This window comes from Fragaria vesca, linkage group LG6 (assembly GCF_000184155.1).
Source record: "Fragaria vesca subsp. vesca linkage group LG6, FraVesHawaii_1.0, whole genome shotgun sequence".
NCBI lineage: Eukaryota > Viridiplantae > Streptophyta > Magnoliopsida > Rosales > Rosaceae > Fragaria > Fragaria vesca.
The window spans coordinates 32831326-32850684 of NC_020496.1; the positions used below are offsets into that span (position 1 = coordinate 32831326).

At 39.2% G+C, this 19359-nt stretch overlaps 2 protein-coding genes across 2 annotated transcripts; one reads left to right on the forward strand and one right to left on the reverse strand.

Annotated features, from left to right (window-relative positions):
- Positions 1 to 5575: 5575 nt before the first annotated feature.
- Positions 5576 to 6727, reverse strand: LOC101314403. Its single transcript, XM_004306141.1, has one exon. The coding sequence runs from the start codon at positions 6725 to 6727 to the stop codon at positions 5576 to 5578; it is 1152 nt and encodes a 383-aa protein (XP_004306189.1).
- A 3519-nt stretch (positions 6728 to 10246) lies between these two features.
- On the forward strand, positions 10247 to 11693 carry LOC101305494. Its single transcript, XM_004304285.1, has 4 exons — positions 10247 to 10355; positions 10446 to 10924; positions 11215 to 11298; positions 11401 to 11693. Exons 2-3 carry the CDS (start codon positions 10566 to 10568, stop codon positions 11240 to 11242), a joined length of 387 nt encoding a protein of 128 aa, XP_004304333.1. The 5' UTR covers positions 10247 to 10355; positions 10446 to 10565; the 3' UTR covers positions 11243 to 11298; positions 11401 to 11693.
- The last annotated feature ends 7666 nt before the right edge of the window (positions 11694 to 19359 follow it).

Sequence of the window (19359 nt, forward strand, 5' to 3'; positions counted from 1 at the left end):
CTTTTTTTTCGGATAATTAAAAAAATCCCAATAATAATAATAATGAAACACGATCAACGAATTTGTTTACGATTCAGACACTGAGAAGAGAGAGAATACGGACCTGCAAAAGGAGCGGCGGTGAGAAGGTGAGAGCAGAGAGATCGTAGCGGCGGTGAGAAAGTGAGAGCAGAGAGATCGGAGTGGCGGTGAAAAAGTGAGAGCAGAGTGATCGGAGCGTCGGTGAGAAAGTGAGAGCAGAGAGATCGGAGCGGCGGTGAGAAAGTGAGAGAAGAGAGATCGGAGCGGCGGGTGGATGCGGTGGCGATGAGTGGAGGACGTGGGTGGATCCGCGCACTTTAATCAGTTGCCGATGCGTGGATGGGGTCTGGTGGCGCAGCTCTGGTGGGATTTGGGAATTGGGAATTGTGGGTGTGAATTAGGGATTGTGGATTGCGCGAGGGAGTTAGTATAGGTTTTAAATTAAACTCACTAAGACAAATATTTGTGTCGTAATACGAAATTTCGGGGAAAAACAAAGGCGCAAAATTTACCCGCCTAATATTTGGGGATCCTACACGACGGAAAATACATTTTCCGTGGCATTGGTTAACCAAGCCGACGACTTATACAATTTCCGTCGCCTAAGTAACATAAAATTTTTAAAATGTGACTAATATTTCGGGAATCCTAAGCGACGGAAAGTCCACTTTCTGTCGCCTTAAGAGTATTAAGGCGATGAATTATTCAAATTTCGTCGACTATGTATATTTTTAAAAATTTCCATAATTTTATTATATTAGCCTCCGAGCATGAAATAACTTTTGAAACTAAACCCAATTATAAATCCACGTAAGTATTCGTACTTAAAAAAGCATACATATATATATATATATGCATTTTAAAAATTACAATGGAAATTTGCATGAATATATTATATAATTAATGGTTTGACGTATGTACGTACGTACATAGTTAATTATAAATTAAAAAATACATATGATATTTAGAGTCGTCCGAATAATCGTAATATATACCAATCGTACTCATGATAATCTGAGTCGTTTGAATCATCATCCTCCTCAGTTTGGTCAGAATACTCATCATCCTCTATGTATTAGTCATCTATGAAGCCGTCGTCATCATGACTGGGGTTGCGACGTTGTAGTGAGACCAGTTCAGATGGTGTAATTGGAAGGTAACCTATGATATCCGGAACGTGTTGGTTGATGACACGAATATCCTCAGTATCAGGGACTACATGTGGAGAATCCTCTTGATATGGTTCATTCGGTTGATCAGTTGTTATTGGTTCACTGGGCCCACTCTCATCATCCTCTCCCAGTGTAGCTGCACTTCAAATATTCCTATGTGACATCACCTGCACCACTTTCCAACCCTCACCCATAGCCGGATCATCAAGATAAAACACTTGTTTCACCATGGTGGCAAGAATAAACGGCTCATTATCATACACTACCAGGACAAGCACTTTAGCCGACGAAAAAGTTTTGTCGGCCTGTTAGCTTAATTCGTCGGCTAAGATTTCGTCGGGAAAAGGTCGTCGGCGATGACTTTAGCCGACGAAAAATATGTCGTCAGTTTTTTTCCCAGAGTTTAGCCGACGTAACAATTAAGATATTCGTCGGCTAAAGTGTGTAATAAATAATTAAAAAAAACTATAGCCGACGAAATTTAGTATATTTCGTCGGCTAAACCTTATAAAATATTTAAAAAAATAACTATAGCCGACAAAATATACTATATTTCGTCGGCTAAACCTTATAAAAAAAATTAAAAAATACTATAGCCGACGAATATAGTATTTAAATATCGTCGGCTAAAGTTGCTGGGTTTTGAAAAAAAAAACTGCAGAAACTTTCGGCCACCTCTAATCACGACCAAAATTTGACAGAATCTTCCTCTCAACATTTCGAACAACTTTCTAGAAGAAGTCGAAGCTCAATTCTAAGCCTAAACAGGTCAATCGACTCAAAATATATAAATCCCCAATTTTAAACCCTAAAAACTTCAAATCTTCGATTCTCTTCACACACACCGAATCGAGCTACCAAATTGTAGGGGAATGTAGTACTAATCAACTCAACTTATCCATATATAGAACTCACCAAATGGTGACCTAAGGAAAGAGAAATTCGATCGACATCGAATCCGAACCGGCGGAGTTTTGGAGCTCGATTTATCCCTCACGGCGGCGCCACTCGATGCACCACCTATCCAACAATGAAGTAGAGACGACGGCGAAGCTTTTGGGACAAGTGTGGCGATCTCCGGTGGCTTAACGGCGGAGTTAGGCCGAGAAGAAAATCTGGCAGATAATAGACTTCTTACCATCCATCTTCGCCTATATAAAGAACTTTAGCCGACGAAATTCTTTATTTTCGTCGGCTAAACTCTTTTGAAAATTTTGGTTGACCGCCAAAAAATTTTGGTTGAAAATTTTGAAAATTTTTCGACTTTAGCCGACGACTTTTCATATATTTTCGTCGGCTAAAGTCCTTTGAAAATTTTCCTCCAACTTTGGTTTACCGCCCAAAAAATTTTGAAATTTTTTGACCTTAGCCGACGACTTTTTTAATATCTTGTCGGCTAAAGTCTATAAATTCACGAAAACGCTCATATCTCCCCCTATATTACGTAGTTTGGTCAAACCTTCCGCACGAAAAACTCTCACGTAGATGAGACGCAACCGCCTATATAAAAATTTTAAGACATTTACCTTCCGACGATAGGGCTTCCCATAGGGAATAATAACGGTAAATAGGGTTGACCGCTGCTATCGGCACTGAGACTTTACCCGATTTACGTGATTTTTGAACCATAGCCATATTTCACTATTCTGAACACATCTTATTTCACGAGATTTTTGATAATTTTGCTTCCTATGTAGAGTTGGTTCACAAAGTTGTATAACCTACTAAACAAGTTATACAACATTAGTAGACACGTTGTGATTCCGATGACTAAAATTCACAAACCAAAATTCGACCGTCAAATATGATCATTATGACGAAAGATGTCTATGGTAAAAAATTCAACTGGATCCGACAACGTTAAGGGCTCGATCGAAACGGTCAACTATAATCCATCGTCACTTATCACACGAAAACGCTCATATCTCCCTCTATATTACGTAGTTTGGTCAAACATTCCACACAAAAAACTCTCACGTAGATGAGACGCAACAGCCCATATAAAAATTTTGAGACATTTACCTTCTGATGATAGGGCTCCCCATAGGGAATAATAACGGTAAATAGTAGACACGTGATTCCGATGACTAAAATTCACAAACCAAACTTCGACCGTCAGATATGATCATTATGATGAAAGATGTCTATGGTAAAAAATTCAACTGAATTCGACAACGTTAAGGACTCGATCGAAACTGTCAACTCTAATCGAAAATAAGAAAACTGCATTTTGAAGCCCTAAACGGACTCGGATGGCCAAAAAAGCCTATACATCATGACATTAGCAATGAGTTTGACTCGTAGCGCCGTTCCGTTTCCGGAAAAGTTTCACAATAGTCAATCAGACACCAAATGCCAAATCTGCAGCATAATGAATAATAAGAGTAAATTGCATTGACCGCAACTATCGACACCGAGACTTTACCGGAATACCGTGATTTTTCAACCATAGACGTATTTCACCATTCTTGTCATATCTTATTTCACGACTTTTTTGCGTTTGAAGGTTTTGCGTTTGAAGGTTCTACGTATAGTATTTTTTTCCAGATGAGTTGTAGTCCAGATCTGCAAATATAAGGCACTTTAGCCGACGAAATTATATTTTTCGTCGGCTAAACTTTTTAAAATTTCTTCGGCTAAAGTTGAAAAATTTCGTCGGCTAAACTTTTAAAAATTTCGTCGGCTAAAGTTCACAGACTATAGCCGACGAAAAAAATTATTCAGTCGACGAAATATTAATTTCGTCGGCTAAAGTTGACCATAGCCGACGAAAATTTTAAATTAGCCAACGAAAAAAAAATTCGTCGGCCTGGTTTTTTTATTTTCGTCGGCTAAAGCCTTTCTTCTGGTAGTGATACCATACACTGTTTGAGTCCACTGATAACAAGCCACGATCCAGAATTGTACTCCTTCATCTGGTTGGGTCAGTATTGAACCATTTGCACTTGAACAACACGACTGGCATACGGTTGCCGTAGATTAGTTCGATGACACTAACAAGAACCCTGTAGTAGTTGAAACCCAGACCCTCAACCATGACTCCATTGTTTTGGGTGACATGGCCTTCATCTCGTTCTGACGTCACAAACTTAACACCGTTCACAAAACATCCAGCACGAACTCTGTGGCTTTGGGGTCCTCCAGCCAACAAGTGCAACTCCGGGTCGTAAGAAGCAGGAAACTCCTGTTGAATGTGCATCATCTGTAACAATTTGAAGAGCAACGTTGTTACATTATGTAACATCATATATAGAGATCGATAGAAATGTACGTACCCAAATAGGGAAGTAATCAGGAAAATCTCTCTTGTGTATGACTTCATTACATACTGCATTTCCAAATGCCTCTTGAAGTATCGCTCGGCTTCTTTGCAATGTTGAAAGACAGACCAATGAGCCTCTTTGATCTCATCATTACTTAATCTTTCAGAATTACTTAACCTGCCGTACGGTTCAACATCGTTTGAAACAACTGATAGCTTGAATTGCTGGCTACTACCCGCTCTAGATGATTCCCCCACTGTGTCTTCATCATTGAGATAGGCGCTGCAGTAAGTTACGCTCTCAGCCTGAATGTATGCCGCCGTGATCGACCCTTCAGGGAAACGTTTGTTTTTGTTCTTCTTCTTGAAATCCCCTAGTTGCCTGCAAAACAAATATGCAATTCTTACAATACATATTTAAAATACCATTTATCTTAATTTGAAAGGATGATTAATTAATTAGAATAAATATGAGTGCATACCTCTCATTTGGATAGCACCAGGTATACTGTACCGGACCAGTAAGCAACACTTGTTCGGGAAGGTGGATCATGAGGTGAATCATGATGTCAAAGAAAGTCGGGGGAAAGATCCTCTCTAGCTTGCACATGATGTACACAATGTCTTCTTGCAATGACCGAACATCAGACTTTTTAAGCTCTTTAGCGCATATCCTCTGAAAGAACTTGGACAAAGCCACTAACGTGTCAACCACATCACTCTGCAAATACGGTCTAATGACCACGGGAAGAAGACGTTACAGCAAAACATGACAGTCATGAGTCTTCAACCCACTAATCTTATTGTCCCCCATCTTAACACATCGAGCGATATTCCATGCATACCCATGAGGATACTTAACGTTTCCAAACCACTGAAACACTTTCGCCTTCTTTTGAGGATGGACTGTGTAGCCTGCTTTCGGTATTATGGCTTTTTTGGTTTTTTTGTTCTCTACTAGCCATAGCTGGGGGCGTATACCCATCATCTTAAGATCAACACGGGCTTTGGGGGTGTCCTTGTTCTTATGTTTGAGATTCAGAATTGTTCCAAGAACGCTATCACAAACATTCTTTTCTATGTGCATGACGTCCAAGTTGTGTCTGATTTTCAAGGTCGACTAGTAAGGCAATTCAAAGAATACACTTTTGTGCGTCCAATACTTAAACTCATCAGGCGTGGGAGGATTCAAGTTCGTTACTTCTTTACTGGTGCTCAAATATTCGAACCAGTGCTGGTTAAGCCTCTCCAAAATCCACTCACCAGACCTCCCTGGGGGTTTCGGATTATGCTCCTCAGTCCCATCAAATGCATCAGCATCCCACCGCCACTCGTGATCCTCGGGAAGATGTCTACGAGATCCCAAGAAACAAATTTTTTCGGCGTGCCAACTAGAATTGACGTCATCTATGCATACCGGGCAAGCCTTGTACCCCTTAGTTTGTTGGCCAGACAACATCCCGTAAGCTGGAAAATCACTGATGGTCCAAATAATAGCTGCTTTCATCATGAATGAAGTTTGACCATGCTTGTCAAAAGTAGGAAGTCCATTTTCCCATAACTCTTGCAGCTCGTCAATTAATGGTCTCATGTACATATCCAAACACTTTCCTGGAGAACACGGCCCTGGAACCATAAGCGTGAGAAAATTGTACTCCTTTCTCATACACATGTTGGGAGGTAGATTGTACGGAAATACTATCACATGCCAAATGCTGTAAGACAAATTCATGTTTCCAGTAGGATTGAATCCATCTGTTGCAAGTCCAAGTCTGACATTTCGACAGTCTCCAGCAAATTCGGGAAAAGAACGGTCAAAGTGCTGCCAAGCCTCCCCGTCTGCAGGGTGTGTGAGATTATTCAGATCTATCCTCTGCTGTCCCTGGTGCCTTGCCTGGTGCCATCTCATATGCTTGACCGTATGTGAAGACATGTACAGACGCTGCAGACGAGGACCCAACGGGAAGTAACGAAGAACCTTCCTAGGAATGGGCTTTTTCTGCTTAGATGAAGTGGAAGCTTCATACCTTGGCTCGTAGCAGTGTGGGCACTCAACTTTATCCTTGTTGTCTTTGTAATACAAGATGCAGTTATTGACGCAAGCGTCTATCTTCTGGTGATCAAGACCGAGGTCAGCCAACATCCTTTTTACCTGGTCGAAATTTGCCGGACAACTGTTACCTTTAGGAAGCACTTTCTTCATAAGTGCAATATCCTCATCAAAACATATGTTACTCTTTCTCTGCTTGTTTTTTATCTGCATGTGCTCCATGACGGTACCCAACACAGTATGTTCACTACCAGGATACAATGAGGTTTGTACTTCCCGTACAAGCCTGTTGTACTTATCTAATCACTGTTGTGGTCAATGTGGGAGACATTAGGGAAGGTGTCAGGGTTGTTGTCATAAACAACATTTTGCTGATATCTTGAGGCGGCGAACGGGAAGGCATCGTTTAAGAGGTTCATCACAGCAGGGTCCCCGTAACTAGCATTGGAAGATCCTGCCTGCGGATTATGTTGTGCTTGAATTTCTGCCAGTGTGGGCATTTGAACTTGATTTTCGCCGTGCCATGTCCATGTGGTATAACTATGACAAATACCGTTTAGTGCCAAGTGAGAATACATGTCTTCATATGTTACTGATTTCCGATTGAGACATTTGTTGCACGGACATATGTGAATAACGTTGTCTGGAGGACTATGTAGACGCACGAACTCAAGAAAATCAAAAATAGCCTCTCATATAAACTGGGGACCCCCTCCCTAATTGCATCCAGCTCTTGTCCATGTTGTACACTATAATAACAATAAACAAAAATATATAATTAAAAATACGTGAATAAAATACAACGGGAAATATATATATATATATATATATATATACTTTGTTGGGAAAATAAACATTTACTCAGTAAACAAGGATTTTAAAGCCCATTTCAATGAAAAAACTATTGAGTAACCCATATTAATGTTTTAACGCCTCTAACAATTAATATTATACCCTTAATTATTGCATTAATTAATTAACACGTTCTCCCAGACTCCCACTCTCCACTCTCCACGATCAACCGAACTCTCAGCTCTCCCACTCTCTCTATCTCTCTCTAACACTCGATAACAATCTCTAGTTTAGGGTTCTTCACGATCTCCATGATTCCATCGATCAGGCCACGTTGCTCTCTCGTTAAATATATGTCCACTCCGTCGCTCTCCGCAGATAAATCCTAGTTGAGCAGGAAATCGCTCTCTGCCCTACTCTCAGTCGATCGAAGTTGATCTATGGTCTATGCATTGGCATTGAATATATCGGCATCGATATCTGCTTCAATCGCTCTCACTCGACCTCGCTCGGGAAAACCATAAAAATAGGTACATTTTGAATTTTATTGCATTTAGGCTTATTTTGGACTTATCTGATGATATTGAAGCTCCATTCACTGATTTACTGCGTATAATTGGAATGACAATGAAAGGGAGATATTGTATTGTTGTTTACTCTTGTCAAGTAGAAGTTTACTGGGGGGCAGTAAACTTCCACTGGGTTTACTAGGGGGGCAATAAAGTTGTTTATTAGGGTAAGAATGTGTATATGTTGTGTATAACTGGCATGATTATGAAAGGGAGATAATGTATTGAAGTTTACTGACCCCCAGTAGAAGTTTACTGGGGGGCAGTAACTTCCACTGGGTTCACTATGGGGCAATGAAGTTGTTTATTAGGGTAATAATGGGTATCTGTTGTGTGTTGTGCCCCTGAAATTGAAAGGGAGTTCATTTTTGCATGTTTACTGATCCCCAGTTGAAGTTTACTGGGGGGCAGTAAACTTTATTTTTTGCATATGCAGTTTATAAATGCAAGTTTTTACTACTTATATGCAAGATGAGAAGAAGTTCAAGGCCTTTAGTTGTGAATTCTGATACCGAAGAGGATTCGGTTTAAGAATCTGTAGCTTCTATGAGGACAGAACAAAATATAGGAGAAGTTTTACAAAAGATGAAGTCGAAGAAAAAGAGAAAAGAGGTCTAGAAGGGTGCCGTTGCTAAAGAAGAAGAAGATGATGATTACACTGAAGATGAAGAGGGGGAAACAGAAAAGTATCTTTTTCAGAGAAGATCAACAGGCAGAAAAAGAAAACAAGCGGAGACAGATTCAGGGGAGGAGGAGGAGGAGGAAGAAAAGGGAAGAAAGAAGAAGGAAAAAGGTGGAGAAGGTGACTTGACCAATATCAAACACGTGCAGCAAAAGTGCTCACTGACGTCATTTTATATGTTAATGTATAAATATAAAGAGAGCATCCCAGAAGAATCATGGGAGTTGATAAACAGCACTTGTTTTCAGGGAATAATTGAAGCATTCAAATTGGACAAGGTTAAGGAGGATCAAGTGAAGAAGCTTGAATCTGATTTTGAGATCCTAATGAGGCACTACAACAGTGACAATAAAAACTTCATATTTGGGAACACGGAGATTGAAATTACGGAGCATGACGTGCATTCAATTTTTGGAATAACCAAAGAAGGCTCGGATGTGGATATCACAATAGACCAGAAATACTGCAAGGGCAGTAAGAAGAATGTGGCAGATTCTGCTGTCTTTGGAAAGCAAACAAGAAGAGCAATCACCAGAAAGGTTATTGATGACACATTAATGGAAGAGCTTAGGAAGCTTCAGAAGAAGAAGGGGGATCCAAGGAAGATAGCCTCTTTGGTTATAATGTACCTTATGGCAGCTTTATTTTTCAGCAGAAGCGGGAACCACATTGAATGAAAACTGATACTCAAGTGTGAAGACCTTGAAGGCATCGACAAATACAACTGGTCACATAAGGTATTAGAATTCTTGCACCAAGGGCTTCACAAGCACGTAAGGGGGGAGCCAAGAGTTTTGAACGGATGCCTCCTTCTGGTTCTATACTGGTTCCTTGAGAAAACAAAAATAAAGAAGCGGATTATCGGGAAAGAGAAGGAGAGTCTCAGATTTCTAAGATTGTCAATACAAGAGATCATCAAAGAAAAGGAGTATTTGAGAAGACCTGAATTGCTAGAGGTAATGGTATTTTATTTATATAGCCATTTTTATAATTAAAAAATATATATTGCATTGTATTGTTTGTTTTTTGAAAAACTAAATTAAACTTATTTGTGTCTTATAAATGTAAAAACAGGAACTCATAATAGAAGGTCCATGGATGGATGAGGAGGAAACGAGTTCCGGCAATGATTGCAAGATGACAATGGAACACCAAGGACAATTGATTGGGTAAGTTTGAATGGTTACTAACACCCAGTAAAACTATTAGCAATGAAAATGGAACGTGTATAGAAGTTTACTGCCCCACAGTAAAAGTTTACTGACCCCCAGCAGAAGTTTACTGGGGGGCAGTAAACTTCTACTGGGTTTATTAGGGGGCAATAAAGTTGTTTATTAAGGTATATTAAGTGTGTAATTGTCATGAAATTGAAAGGGAGATAATGTATTGTTGTTTACTGACCCCCAGTAGAAGTTTACTGGGGGGCAGTAAACTTGTTTATTTGTATATAATTGTTTAACAGTAACGATTTCGTTGTTATAACGTGTACAGGAGCTGCCGATGGAAGATATAAAGAAGAAGCTGACAGAACTTGCCAAAGCAAATGAAGAACTGGTGAACAAAAACACTGAATTGCTCGGCAAGTTAAAGAAAGCGGACAGCCAAATCATTGAGCTAGAGAAAGAAAGGAGGGCAGACAAAAATGAAATCAACGCTCTCAAGAAACAATTGCACAAGGGGGCAAAACATGCTCAGACAAAATAGATAATGTGTAACTGAGGAGAAGGAGGAGGAGGAGGAGGATAGGTCAAAGCCGGTTGAAGAGGAAGAATATAACTGCAGAGAGGAGTAACCAGGAACTGAAGAGGTAAGAGTAGAAATAAGTTTACTGACCCCCAATAAATATTGTGTTTGGTTCATTTTTTTGAGGATAACTTGTGTGTTTTCTTTTGTGTAGTTTTTTGAACAAGTAGCAGAACCAGTTCCGTTGCGAAAGATATTTCCAGAAGACGATGAACCTGTGACGACCGATGTCAAGCTGTCTAAACTGGACAAACTTGTTGATCAAGCTGTGGAAATGGCCTTAAAAAAAATGAATGAAGCAACCAGCTTGAAGAATGAAGAACAGCAAGCAAGAGGGCTCAAGAAATATGTCAAGCAGAAGGGCTCAAAACAAACTGTGGAGACTGGTTCGATTAAAAGAGATGTCAACCTGAAGAAGCATGGGGCACAAAAGAGGAAAGAAGAAGAATGGGAGTATGACACCCCATTAGGGCTAAAGCCAGCAAAAAGAACAAAGGAGGTGGAGCGTAAAGTCCAGAATCGTATTGTTATTGATGGAGTGAACTGCAACACTCCAACATGGAAGCTCTTGGATGAAAAGGTGGCGAATCACTATAAGAACTGGTTTGATTTGAACAAGGACAAGAATGATGAGTAAGTTTATTCTTCCCTAGTATATATATATATAACATTACAATTAGTTCCCTGGTTTGACTTGCTTATGACTTATATGTGTCTGCATAGTTTCTGGTATTGGGAGTGTTGTGATGGTATCATTGACATTACCAAAGATGACTTGAAGAGAATAATTCAAGAAGGAGAGATTACATCTAATGTGAGAAAAAATTACTGGTCTTACTAACCGCAATAAAGTTGATGTTTGAGTAACCTAAGATGTATTCTTTGTTGTAATTATTTGTGACTTATATATGTTGTACATGCAGACCATCAGGGTGTACCTCGCAATGTTGAAGGAGGAAATAGAAAAGAAGAAGGTCTCGGTCGGATTCCTAGACATAGAGGTAGCGGTAAGTAGTCTAACCTGAAATAACAGCGTGCCGCAGCACCGTGGTCTCCTCTGTTACTTTTTTCAGTTAACACAATCTTACTACTTGCTTTTATCAATACAGCGCGCGGCGGTGGTACATGAACAAAAACTGAAGGAGTTCCTAGCTGGAGGAGGAAAACAAGGGGAATTCAAATGTAATGAATTGGATATAGAGCTTTCCATTATTAATCCTCTGTAGTCCATCTTCAGTAAGGACCTGGTTTTCATTCCGGTACATCACGGGGTCAGCCACCACTATACCTTGGTCCTGATTGACAACAAAGCTCGATGCTTCTTTCACCTGAACTCAATGCTACCGCCAACGAAAGATTACTCTGCCGACACCAACAACCACTTTCAGAATGCAATGGCAATGGTGAGTTGTAACTGATTTATTAGGGTAAGAAGTTTACTGGGGGGCAGTAAACTTCTACTGGTTTTTGTTTGTTGCTTGTTCTCTTATTTTGTTTGAGTTGTAATTTACTTGTGTGTTGGAACCAACAGGTGAAGCACATTATGGTGTTCATCAAACGCGTATATGATTCCACCAAATACCCTCTCAGCCAAGGCATGGACCCTGAGGAATGGAGGGAAAACTATGACAAGCAGGACATTATTCGTCTAAGCCAAGTTCTACCGACGGAACATTATTCGTCGCCCTAAAACATCTTAGACGACGGACTATGTCGACAGTCAATTTCCGTCGACTAAAAAGATCTAAGGCGACGAAATCTTACCGACGGAAGATATCCGTCGTCTAGAATTTACTAAGCCAACGGAAATAGGACGACGAATAGTGTTTCGTCGAGTAGGAATATCTTAGTCGACGGAAGTTGTCAACAGTTATTTTCCGTCGCCTATGAAATCTTAGGCGACGGATGTGGTGTCCTATACGACGGTTATGTTTTCGTCGGTGAAGTGTCTCTTAGCCGACGGAATTAATAAGATTTCGTCGGCTAAGTGTATATTTCCTGTAGTGTTAACTACAAACCTCTTAACACAGTCTTGAAATGGATTAGGTATCATATTCCCAATAAACGAGATCTCATTAATAGGTTAAACAAATCTGTTATCTTTAGTAAATTTGATATGAAGTCAGGATTTTAGCAAATCCAAATCAGTGAAGCTGACAAATCCAAACCAGGAATGAAGCATTCCTGTAAATCCTGTGGAAAGTATGTCAATAATTTCAGGCTGGCTGAAATTATGATTAGTGACATAGCTATTGGCTGTCATAGACATGTGATGTAATTTATTTAAGATTTCTTGTTCTGATAAATTATCAATGTTCCATTTATAAGTTTTATCAGAAGAAACTGAGAATTGATTATTAGGATGATTACTAGGTTGTATATCTAGGTTATTTGTTTATTCTTTGCTTGGATGCAATTAAGAGTTTTTGAAATATTATTTTCTTGAAATGCCTTTAGGGTATGAATTTCAGGGTTAGAAAGAAAAGTAAATTTGACTGGTTCATCAAAATGGTAGGTAATAATACCATCATATTCGGTTTTGAAGGGGTAAATTAAAGTAATGAAATGGAGTCCTAAAATTACTTTATCAGTTAAATTTTTTACTAAGACAAATGGAGTTTTAAAACATCCTTCAACTTATAATTTTCATCAGCTGTGTCCAAACATCCGTTTTCCATCCAATTCTCATGTCATGTGATAACTATTAAGAAGAAGATGATTTGCATTAAGAAGAAACCAAATTTGAAGTCGTTGGGCCCACATAAAAAGGGCAAAATAGACAAATTGCATTCAATCCCACCAAAATCACTAAGGTTAGGGGGTTGTGATGAGAACGGAGATGAGTATCGATATGGGGAGAAAATTATCATAAATGTTATTTTTTCGAAATTTGACTTTTTTCTTGATGCCATGTCATCACTTGACCGAGGAATTGGATGGAGAACAGAAATTTGGACACGGCTGATGAAGATTGGGAGTTGAGAGGGGTGTTTTTTATGAAATTGAAAGAAGAAAGACTAACATGATTATCGACCTAAAGTTGATGGGGGTAAACTGAAATTAGTTCTAAACAAAACCTAGGTCTTATTGATCTCAATCAAAGATTTTGAATAAAAGTTCAATTGAAACAGTGATTGAGAATTTAACATAGCAATCCATTGAATCCAAAAATAAATCAACTAAAGAAATAGAGTAATCATACTAGAGGCTTCATTTCAGCCCTAGCTAGAAGTTTAGAAATCCATAGTTAAAGAAAACATGATTAGAAATAAAGATAACATGGAAGAAACAATGGAAGAGATAGGAACTCGGGTTGAGCAATGGTGAGGCTATGTTCTCTTCTTTCTCTGCCTTATTGCTACGTCTCTGTAACATCTCGGAATTTCGAATTTCTATTTTTAAAAGAAAAATTATTTTCGAGCTATTTTTATTTCAATTTCTATTATTCTTTAAACTCTTAAACTCTTAGTAGTTTTTAAAAATTATTTAAATTTTTAGTTTGTCCAAATTTAACTTTTGAGCTCATAGGATTAAACTAGATGTCGTTATGTGTTCGTAGGATTTTACGGAATTATTTTCGGACATCGGAGCTATTTTTAATGATTTTTGGAAATTGGTATTATCTAAAAATTTAATTAAAAATAGAATTTATGATGGTTTGATCTGGGCCGTCATATCTTTTAAACCGCTAGATCGTGGCCGTTGGTTTTAGGATATGTAAACGTCGGAGTGGATTAACTCAACCCAAACCGACCACGACGTCTTGAGCACAGCGGCGGAGCTCGATCACTCCATCCATCGTCTAGCGGCCTCTCGGCGTCCACCGATAGCCACAGGTTCGCCTAGTCGTCCAAGAACTCTCTGTGTTCTCGATTTCATCAAAGGAGCTCCTGTTACAGAGAATCGAAGGAGAGAAGAATTTTAGGGTTTCTAATCGGGTTTCCAATCCCGACCATGACGGCGAGCGTGAATGGTACTAGTAGCTTCGTCTTAGCCTCGTGATCCTTTCAATGGTATCGATTTCGTCGATGGAGCTTTGGTGAGAGAGAATCGAAGAAGGGAAGCTTCTGTGTTTTTCGATGAGGGTTCGATGTTTTCCGGTCACCGTCGAAGGCAAGTGAAGTATGAAACTTGATCTTCTCTTCGAGCTCTACCTCTGCATATGCTTGAATTTCAATTTGGTTAAGAGATGAAATTTAACTTTTGAGCCCATAGGATTAAACTAGATGTCGTTATGAGTTCGTAGGATTTTACGGAATTATTTTCGGACATCGGAGCTATTTTTAATGATTTTTGGAAATTGGTATTATCTAAAAATTTAATTAAAAATAGAATTTATGATGGTTTGATCTGGGCCGTCATATCTTTTAAACCGCTAGATCGTGGCCGTTGGTTTTAGGATATGTAAAACCACGCCGTCTTGAGCACAGCGGCGGACCTCGATCACTCCATCCATCGTCTAGCGGCCTCTCGGCGTCCAACCGATAGCCACAGGTTCGCCTCGTCGTCCAAGAACTCTTTGTGTTCTCGATTTCATCAAAGGAGCTCCGGTTACAGAGAATCGAAGGAGAGAAGAATTTTAGGGTTTCCAATCCCGACCATGACGGCGAGCGTGAATGGTACTGGTAGCTTCGTCTTAGCCTCGTGATCCTTTCAATGGTATCGATTTCGTCGATGGAGCTTTGGTGAGAGAGAATCGAAGAAGGGAAGCTTCTGTGTTTTTCGATGAGGGTTCGATGTTTTCCGGTCACCGTCGAAGGCAAGTGAAGTATGAAACTTGATCTTCTCTTCGAGCTCTACCTCTGCATATGCTTGAATTTCAATTTGGTTAAGAGATGAAGATTTTGGTTTTAGGCAGTGGAGGACCACCGTCTGTAGCCAATGTGTACGGCGGTGGCAGTGGTTGTGGGAGTTGATTTCTGGCTTTTTGGGTATATTGAATTGGTGCGAGTGATTGCAGATACTTGAATTCAAGTTTGGATGTGAATTAGAGAAGTTAGTGTGTGCAGCTATTGTGTATGGCGGTGGTGGTGGTGGTTTGCTATTGTTTGGTTAATTCTAGTCATGAACCCTATAACATGATGCTGACTCTTTGATCGACGTTCTTGAATTACAGAAATCGGTGTGAGGGAGAGATTGAAGATATGTATTCTGTTTTGTATTTGAGAGCAGTGTCTGTTCTAAGTAACATGTTTCAGATATAGTACTTGTAAGTAGAAAGCATGCTTACCAGACTTGGTGCGAGATGTTTAGATTTGAAGGGTGGAAAATCTGAACAGAAAGCAAGAATTGGTCCTTTTGCTATTTGAAGTGAAAGAAGAGTAATATGTATGTTGCTATTAGTACGGGTATATTATGGAGAGTGGTGAGTTCATTATATTGATGAAAGCATGATTGCCGAATTGGAGTTAAGTGGGAAGGGAGTATTCGGTGTCCACAATGGTGGTGGTAGTGATTATACTTAAATTTGGATTTAGTATAATGTTAAGGGAAGTTGGTGAGTGGTGATTATGGGTATCCAAAGTAAAATTGGATTAGTGTTAGGAGTGGTATTGGGATACTATGGTTTAGTCGACTTCAAAGGTACGGAGAAATTGGTGGAGACATACTGTGGGTGTCCTTAGCAATTTCAGCATATACGAGGATTGAATGCAAGTAGCAGGATTTTAGAAGCAGAAGATAAAGATTTCAGAAAACGTGTCGCTGAGTTACTAGTATTATTTAGTGTCAAGAACGAACACTCGAATTCAGGATATGGTCTCTCGGGGAACCTTTCTTTCTTTAATTGAAATGAGTGATTTGTGTGACATTGATTGATTAATTATTGATTGTTATTGTTTTCGATATTATTGATATCGTTGAATTATATGATTGTTGTTATCGTTTTCCATAAAAGCATGTGTTAGATGATATATTACGAGTATTTATATTTAGTTGACATGCATAATGCATTGTGAGGAATTATGAGAAACAGTGAGAATGGTGATTTTGGAGAGGGGAATGAGATCGATAGAACATATACATTTTGTGTAGTTGAGTTTCCTCATAGGTTGTCCTCGGGATCTATGATTACCCCACACGTGCACAAATTCAGGAAATGTATGCCCCATCGGCGGCAGACGTCGATAAAACGATCGTATCGGGTTGTGGATCGGGAAACCATGAGTATAACAAGATGACTAACAAAAGAGGTACAAGTGGTGAAATATTACTGATTGTTAGATCATATATTCGAGACATTTGAGTCACCTTCGGTTGGTAAAATACACGGTATGGGACGTGTAGGCGCACTTGTCTTTGATGTATGGACTGATTAGCCAGTAATTGAGAAAGACATTCATTAGCATACATGCATCGAATTTTTAATATATATTTAAAGTATTGTTTGGTGTTTGATAACTTTTGTGCGACATAGTTAAGAATAACCTAAGAGGTTTGACCCTATTGAGCGTAAGCTCACCCTTATAGATTCTTGTTCAGGTACGTAGGAGAACACGTCTAGAGGATTGACGTTTAGCTGACGTGTACGTGAGTATAGAAGAGTAGCGGAAGAATATTAGAAGTGAGATATACCGTAAGATCTTTATTTGTTTTGTAATCGGTTTTGTTATTGTAATTGTTTTGTTTTCGACAATTTCTGTAAAATGTATTTGAGTTTGTTTTAGCTTATTTTGAGAAAAATATTTGAAATTGTTTTATTTTCTTTTACTTCTCCTACCCACGCCTCAGATTCGGTGTTGAGTGCTTGGAAATCACCGACGCCGGGTCCGGGGTGTGACAGTCTCTCTCTCCTTTTTTACCGTCTTTAGGGTTTTGCTTTTATTCTCTTGAAATCCCAATTGATTTGGGCTTTTCGGCCTCTCCTTATCCAACATGGAATTTTTTTTCTTCTCTCCAAATAACATAATGTTATTATTGTCAATGCATTTCACGGACAAGATCCGACGCTACAACGAAGGCGCGGTGAGGGCATCGCGTGCTTAGGTGGGGGAGAGTGTCACGCCCCGCCAATTAACAAGGAATTTTCTTGAGCATTTTTTATGCAAGCATGGCTCAAGGAAGGTTTTGGAGAGCAAATGAGCATTCTAGAAGCATCCGGAATATTATAGAAGGTCTTGGAAGCTTCCGGAAGGATCGAGAAGTCCTAGAATTGGAGTTGTATAGAAAACTTTAGAAATCTATATACTTGTAAATGTCCTAGAATTGTCTAGAAACTTAGACAAGGGGGGGATGATGCCTATAAATAAGGAGGCACCCCTCCCATTTGAGACATAGAGAGTTGGATAGCATTCAAGCTCACTTGTAAAACTTTGTAAAGTTCTCTTAGCTTAATACAAGTTCTCTATTTCAAAGATCTTCTCCCTTCGTTCGGGTGTTCTAGCCAAAGTGTTTGCGTGAGTAAGACAAGACTGGCTTAGCAAAAGGGAAGTGCTTAGGAAAAAGAAAACTTGTGACATAAGGGTTACAAAGTCTCAGATCCCAGGAATACAATTGTGTCAAGATCATCAATTAAGATCTTGGCTTCTATTTCTTCTCTTAGCTTGAACATGACCAAGAATGATACGACCGAGACCTTCAAACCCTTGAAATTAACCCTAAGAATACCTACAACATGACCCTTACATCCAAATTAACCCAACAATCAACACCTCATAATTCTATTTAATATAATTCAAACAATCATCGTTGTGAACAAAGACAACAATCTAGCTTGTCTCATTCTTCAAAAACTGGACTATAGGCAAAACAATAACCTTTTTGTATTTCATCAAAATCACATCGATCATCTTTGTTCTGATCGATTAGTTCACTAACCTATATTTGGTTTATCAGAAAGAGAAATAGAGAGCCAGGATCAACTTTGTTGTTGTCAGGAAGGGAGGAAAGGAGAAGAGCGGGGAAATATTTGCAGTAGAAAGAAACAAGAGGAAGGGTAAAAGAGGAAATATGGGGTAAAATGTGGTAAAATAATTTAAAAGGATATGTATTAAGTAAACAGTGTAAAAGTAAATTGTAAATAGAGAATGAGTGTGCTCATTTCATTACAAATTCTCCTTTATATAGAGAGAGTTACAAGGTATTACAATGGTAACTTACAACATAATGGAACCTAATAATGTCTGATTAATGAGTTACACATAATCCCATGATTCTCTCTTCGTTAGTTACTTTGATGAAGGCACAAATGTATTTTTCCTTTAACACTCCCCCTTGTACCAAGTAAAAAATGAAACGGTGCATGTGGTGTTGCCTTGTTAAAAACCTTGCCAAGTAATGAAAACCTAGTGGGATAAAATAAAACCTTGGTCGAAGGGAAAAAGAGCACAACGCACATATTATATTTGAGAATGATGTGAGTACGTTAGACTCCCCCTGAAGTCTACACCCTCCCCCTGATCCTTACATCAATCAAAGGAGCTCAGAAAGCCTTCGCATTTCGATACTTTTCACATGCTTTTCAAATGTAGCCTTAGGCAATGATTTGGTAAACAAATCGGCCACATTCTCCTCAAATCTTACTTGATTCACTTGAATCTTGAGGAGGGTCTGTTGTTGCTGACTGTAGAAGAACTTTGGTGATATGTGTTTTGTGTTATCACCCTTGATGTAACCTAGCTTCATCTATTCGATGTAAGCCGCATTATCTTCATAAATTCAAGTAGGCTCTTCAGTGGTAGATATCAAACCACTAGTCGCTCGAATATGTGTAAAAACAGATCTTAACCATATACACTCTCGAACCGCCTCATGTAGAGCAATGATCTCAGAGTGGTTTGATGAGGTAGCCACAAGGGTTTGCTTGGTTGATATCCAAGATATCGCCGTGTTCCCAATGGTGAATACATAACCAGTTTGGGAACGTCCGTCCTCTATGTGGGTCAGAGAGGTACCCAACATCAGCAAAACCAACCAAAACATCATTTGGGGTTTCAGTTTTTTCTTTAGGAATTACATTTACATCTATGGTCCCTTCTCTGCTTTTGTAGGGATAGAATAGTCCCAAGTCAATGGTTCCTTTTAGGCATCGAAATATGTTCTTGATACCATTCCAATGACGTTGCGTTGGC

Coding starts and splice junctions, on each gene's coding strand:
- LOC101314403 (XM_004306141.1), bottom strand. CDS start 6,727: ATGGAGCACATGCAGATAAAAAACAAGCAGAGAAAGAGTAACATATGT.
- LOC101305494 (XM_004304285.1), top strand. CDS start 10,566: ATGGCCTTAAAAAAAATGAATGAAGCAACCAGCTTGAAGAATGAAGAA. Junction 10,925..11,214: donor AACAAGGACAAGAATGATGA/GTAAGTTTATTC, acceptor TTGTACATGCAG/ACCATCAGGGTGTACCTCGC.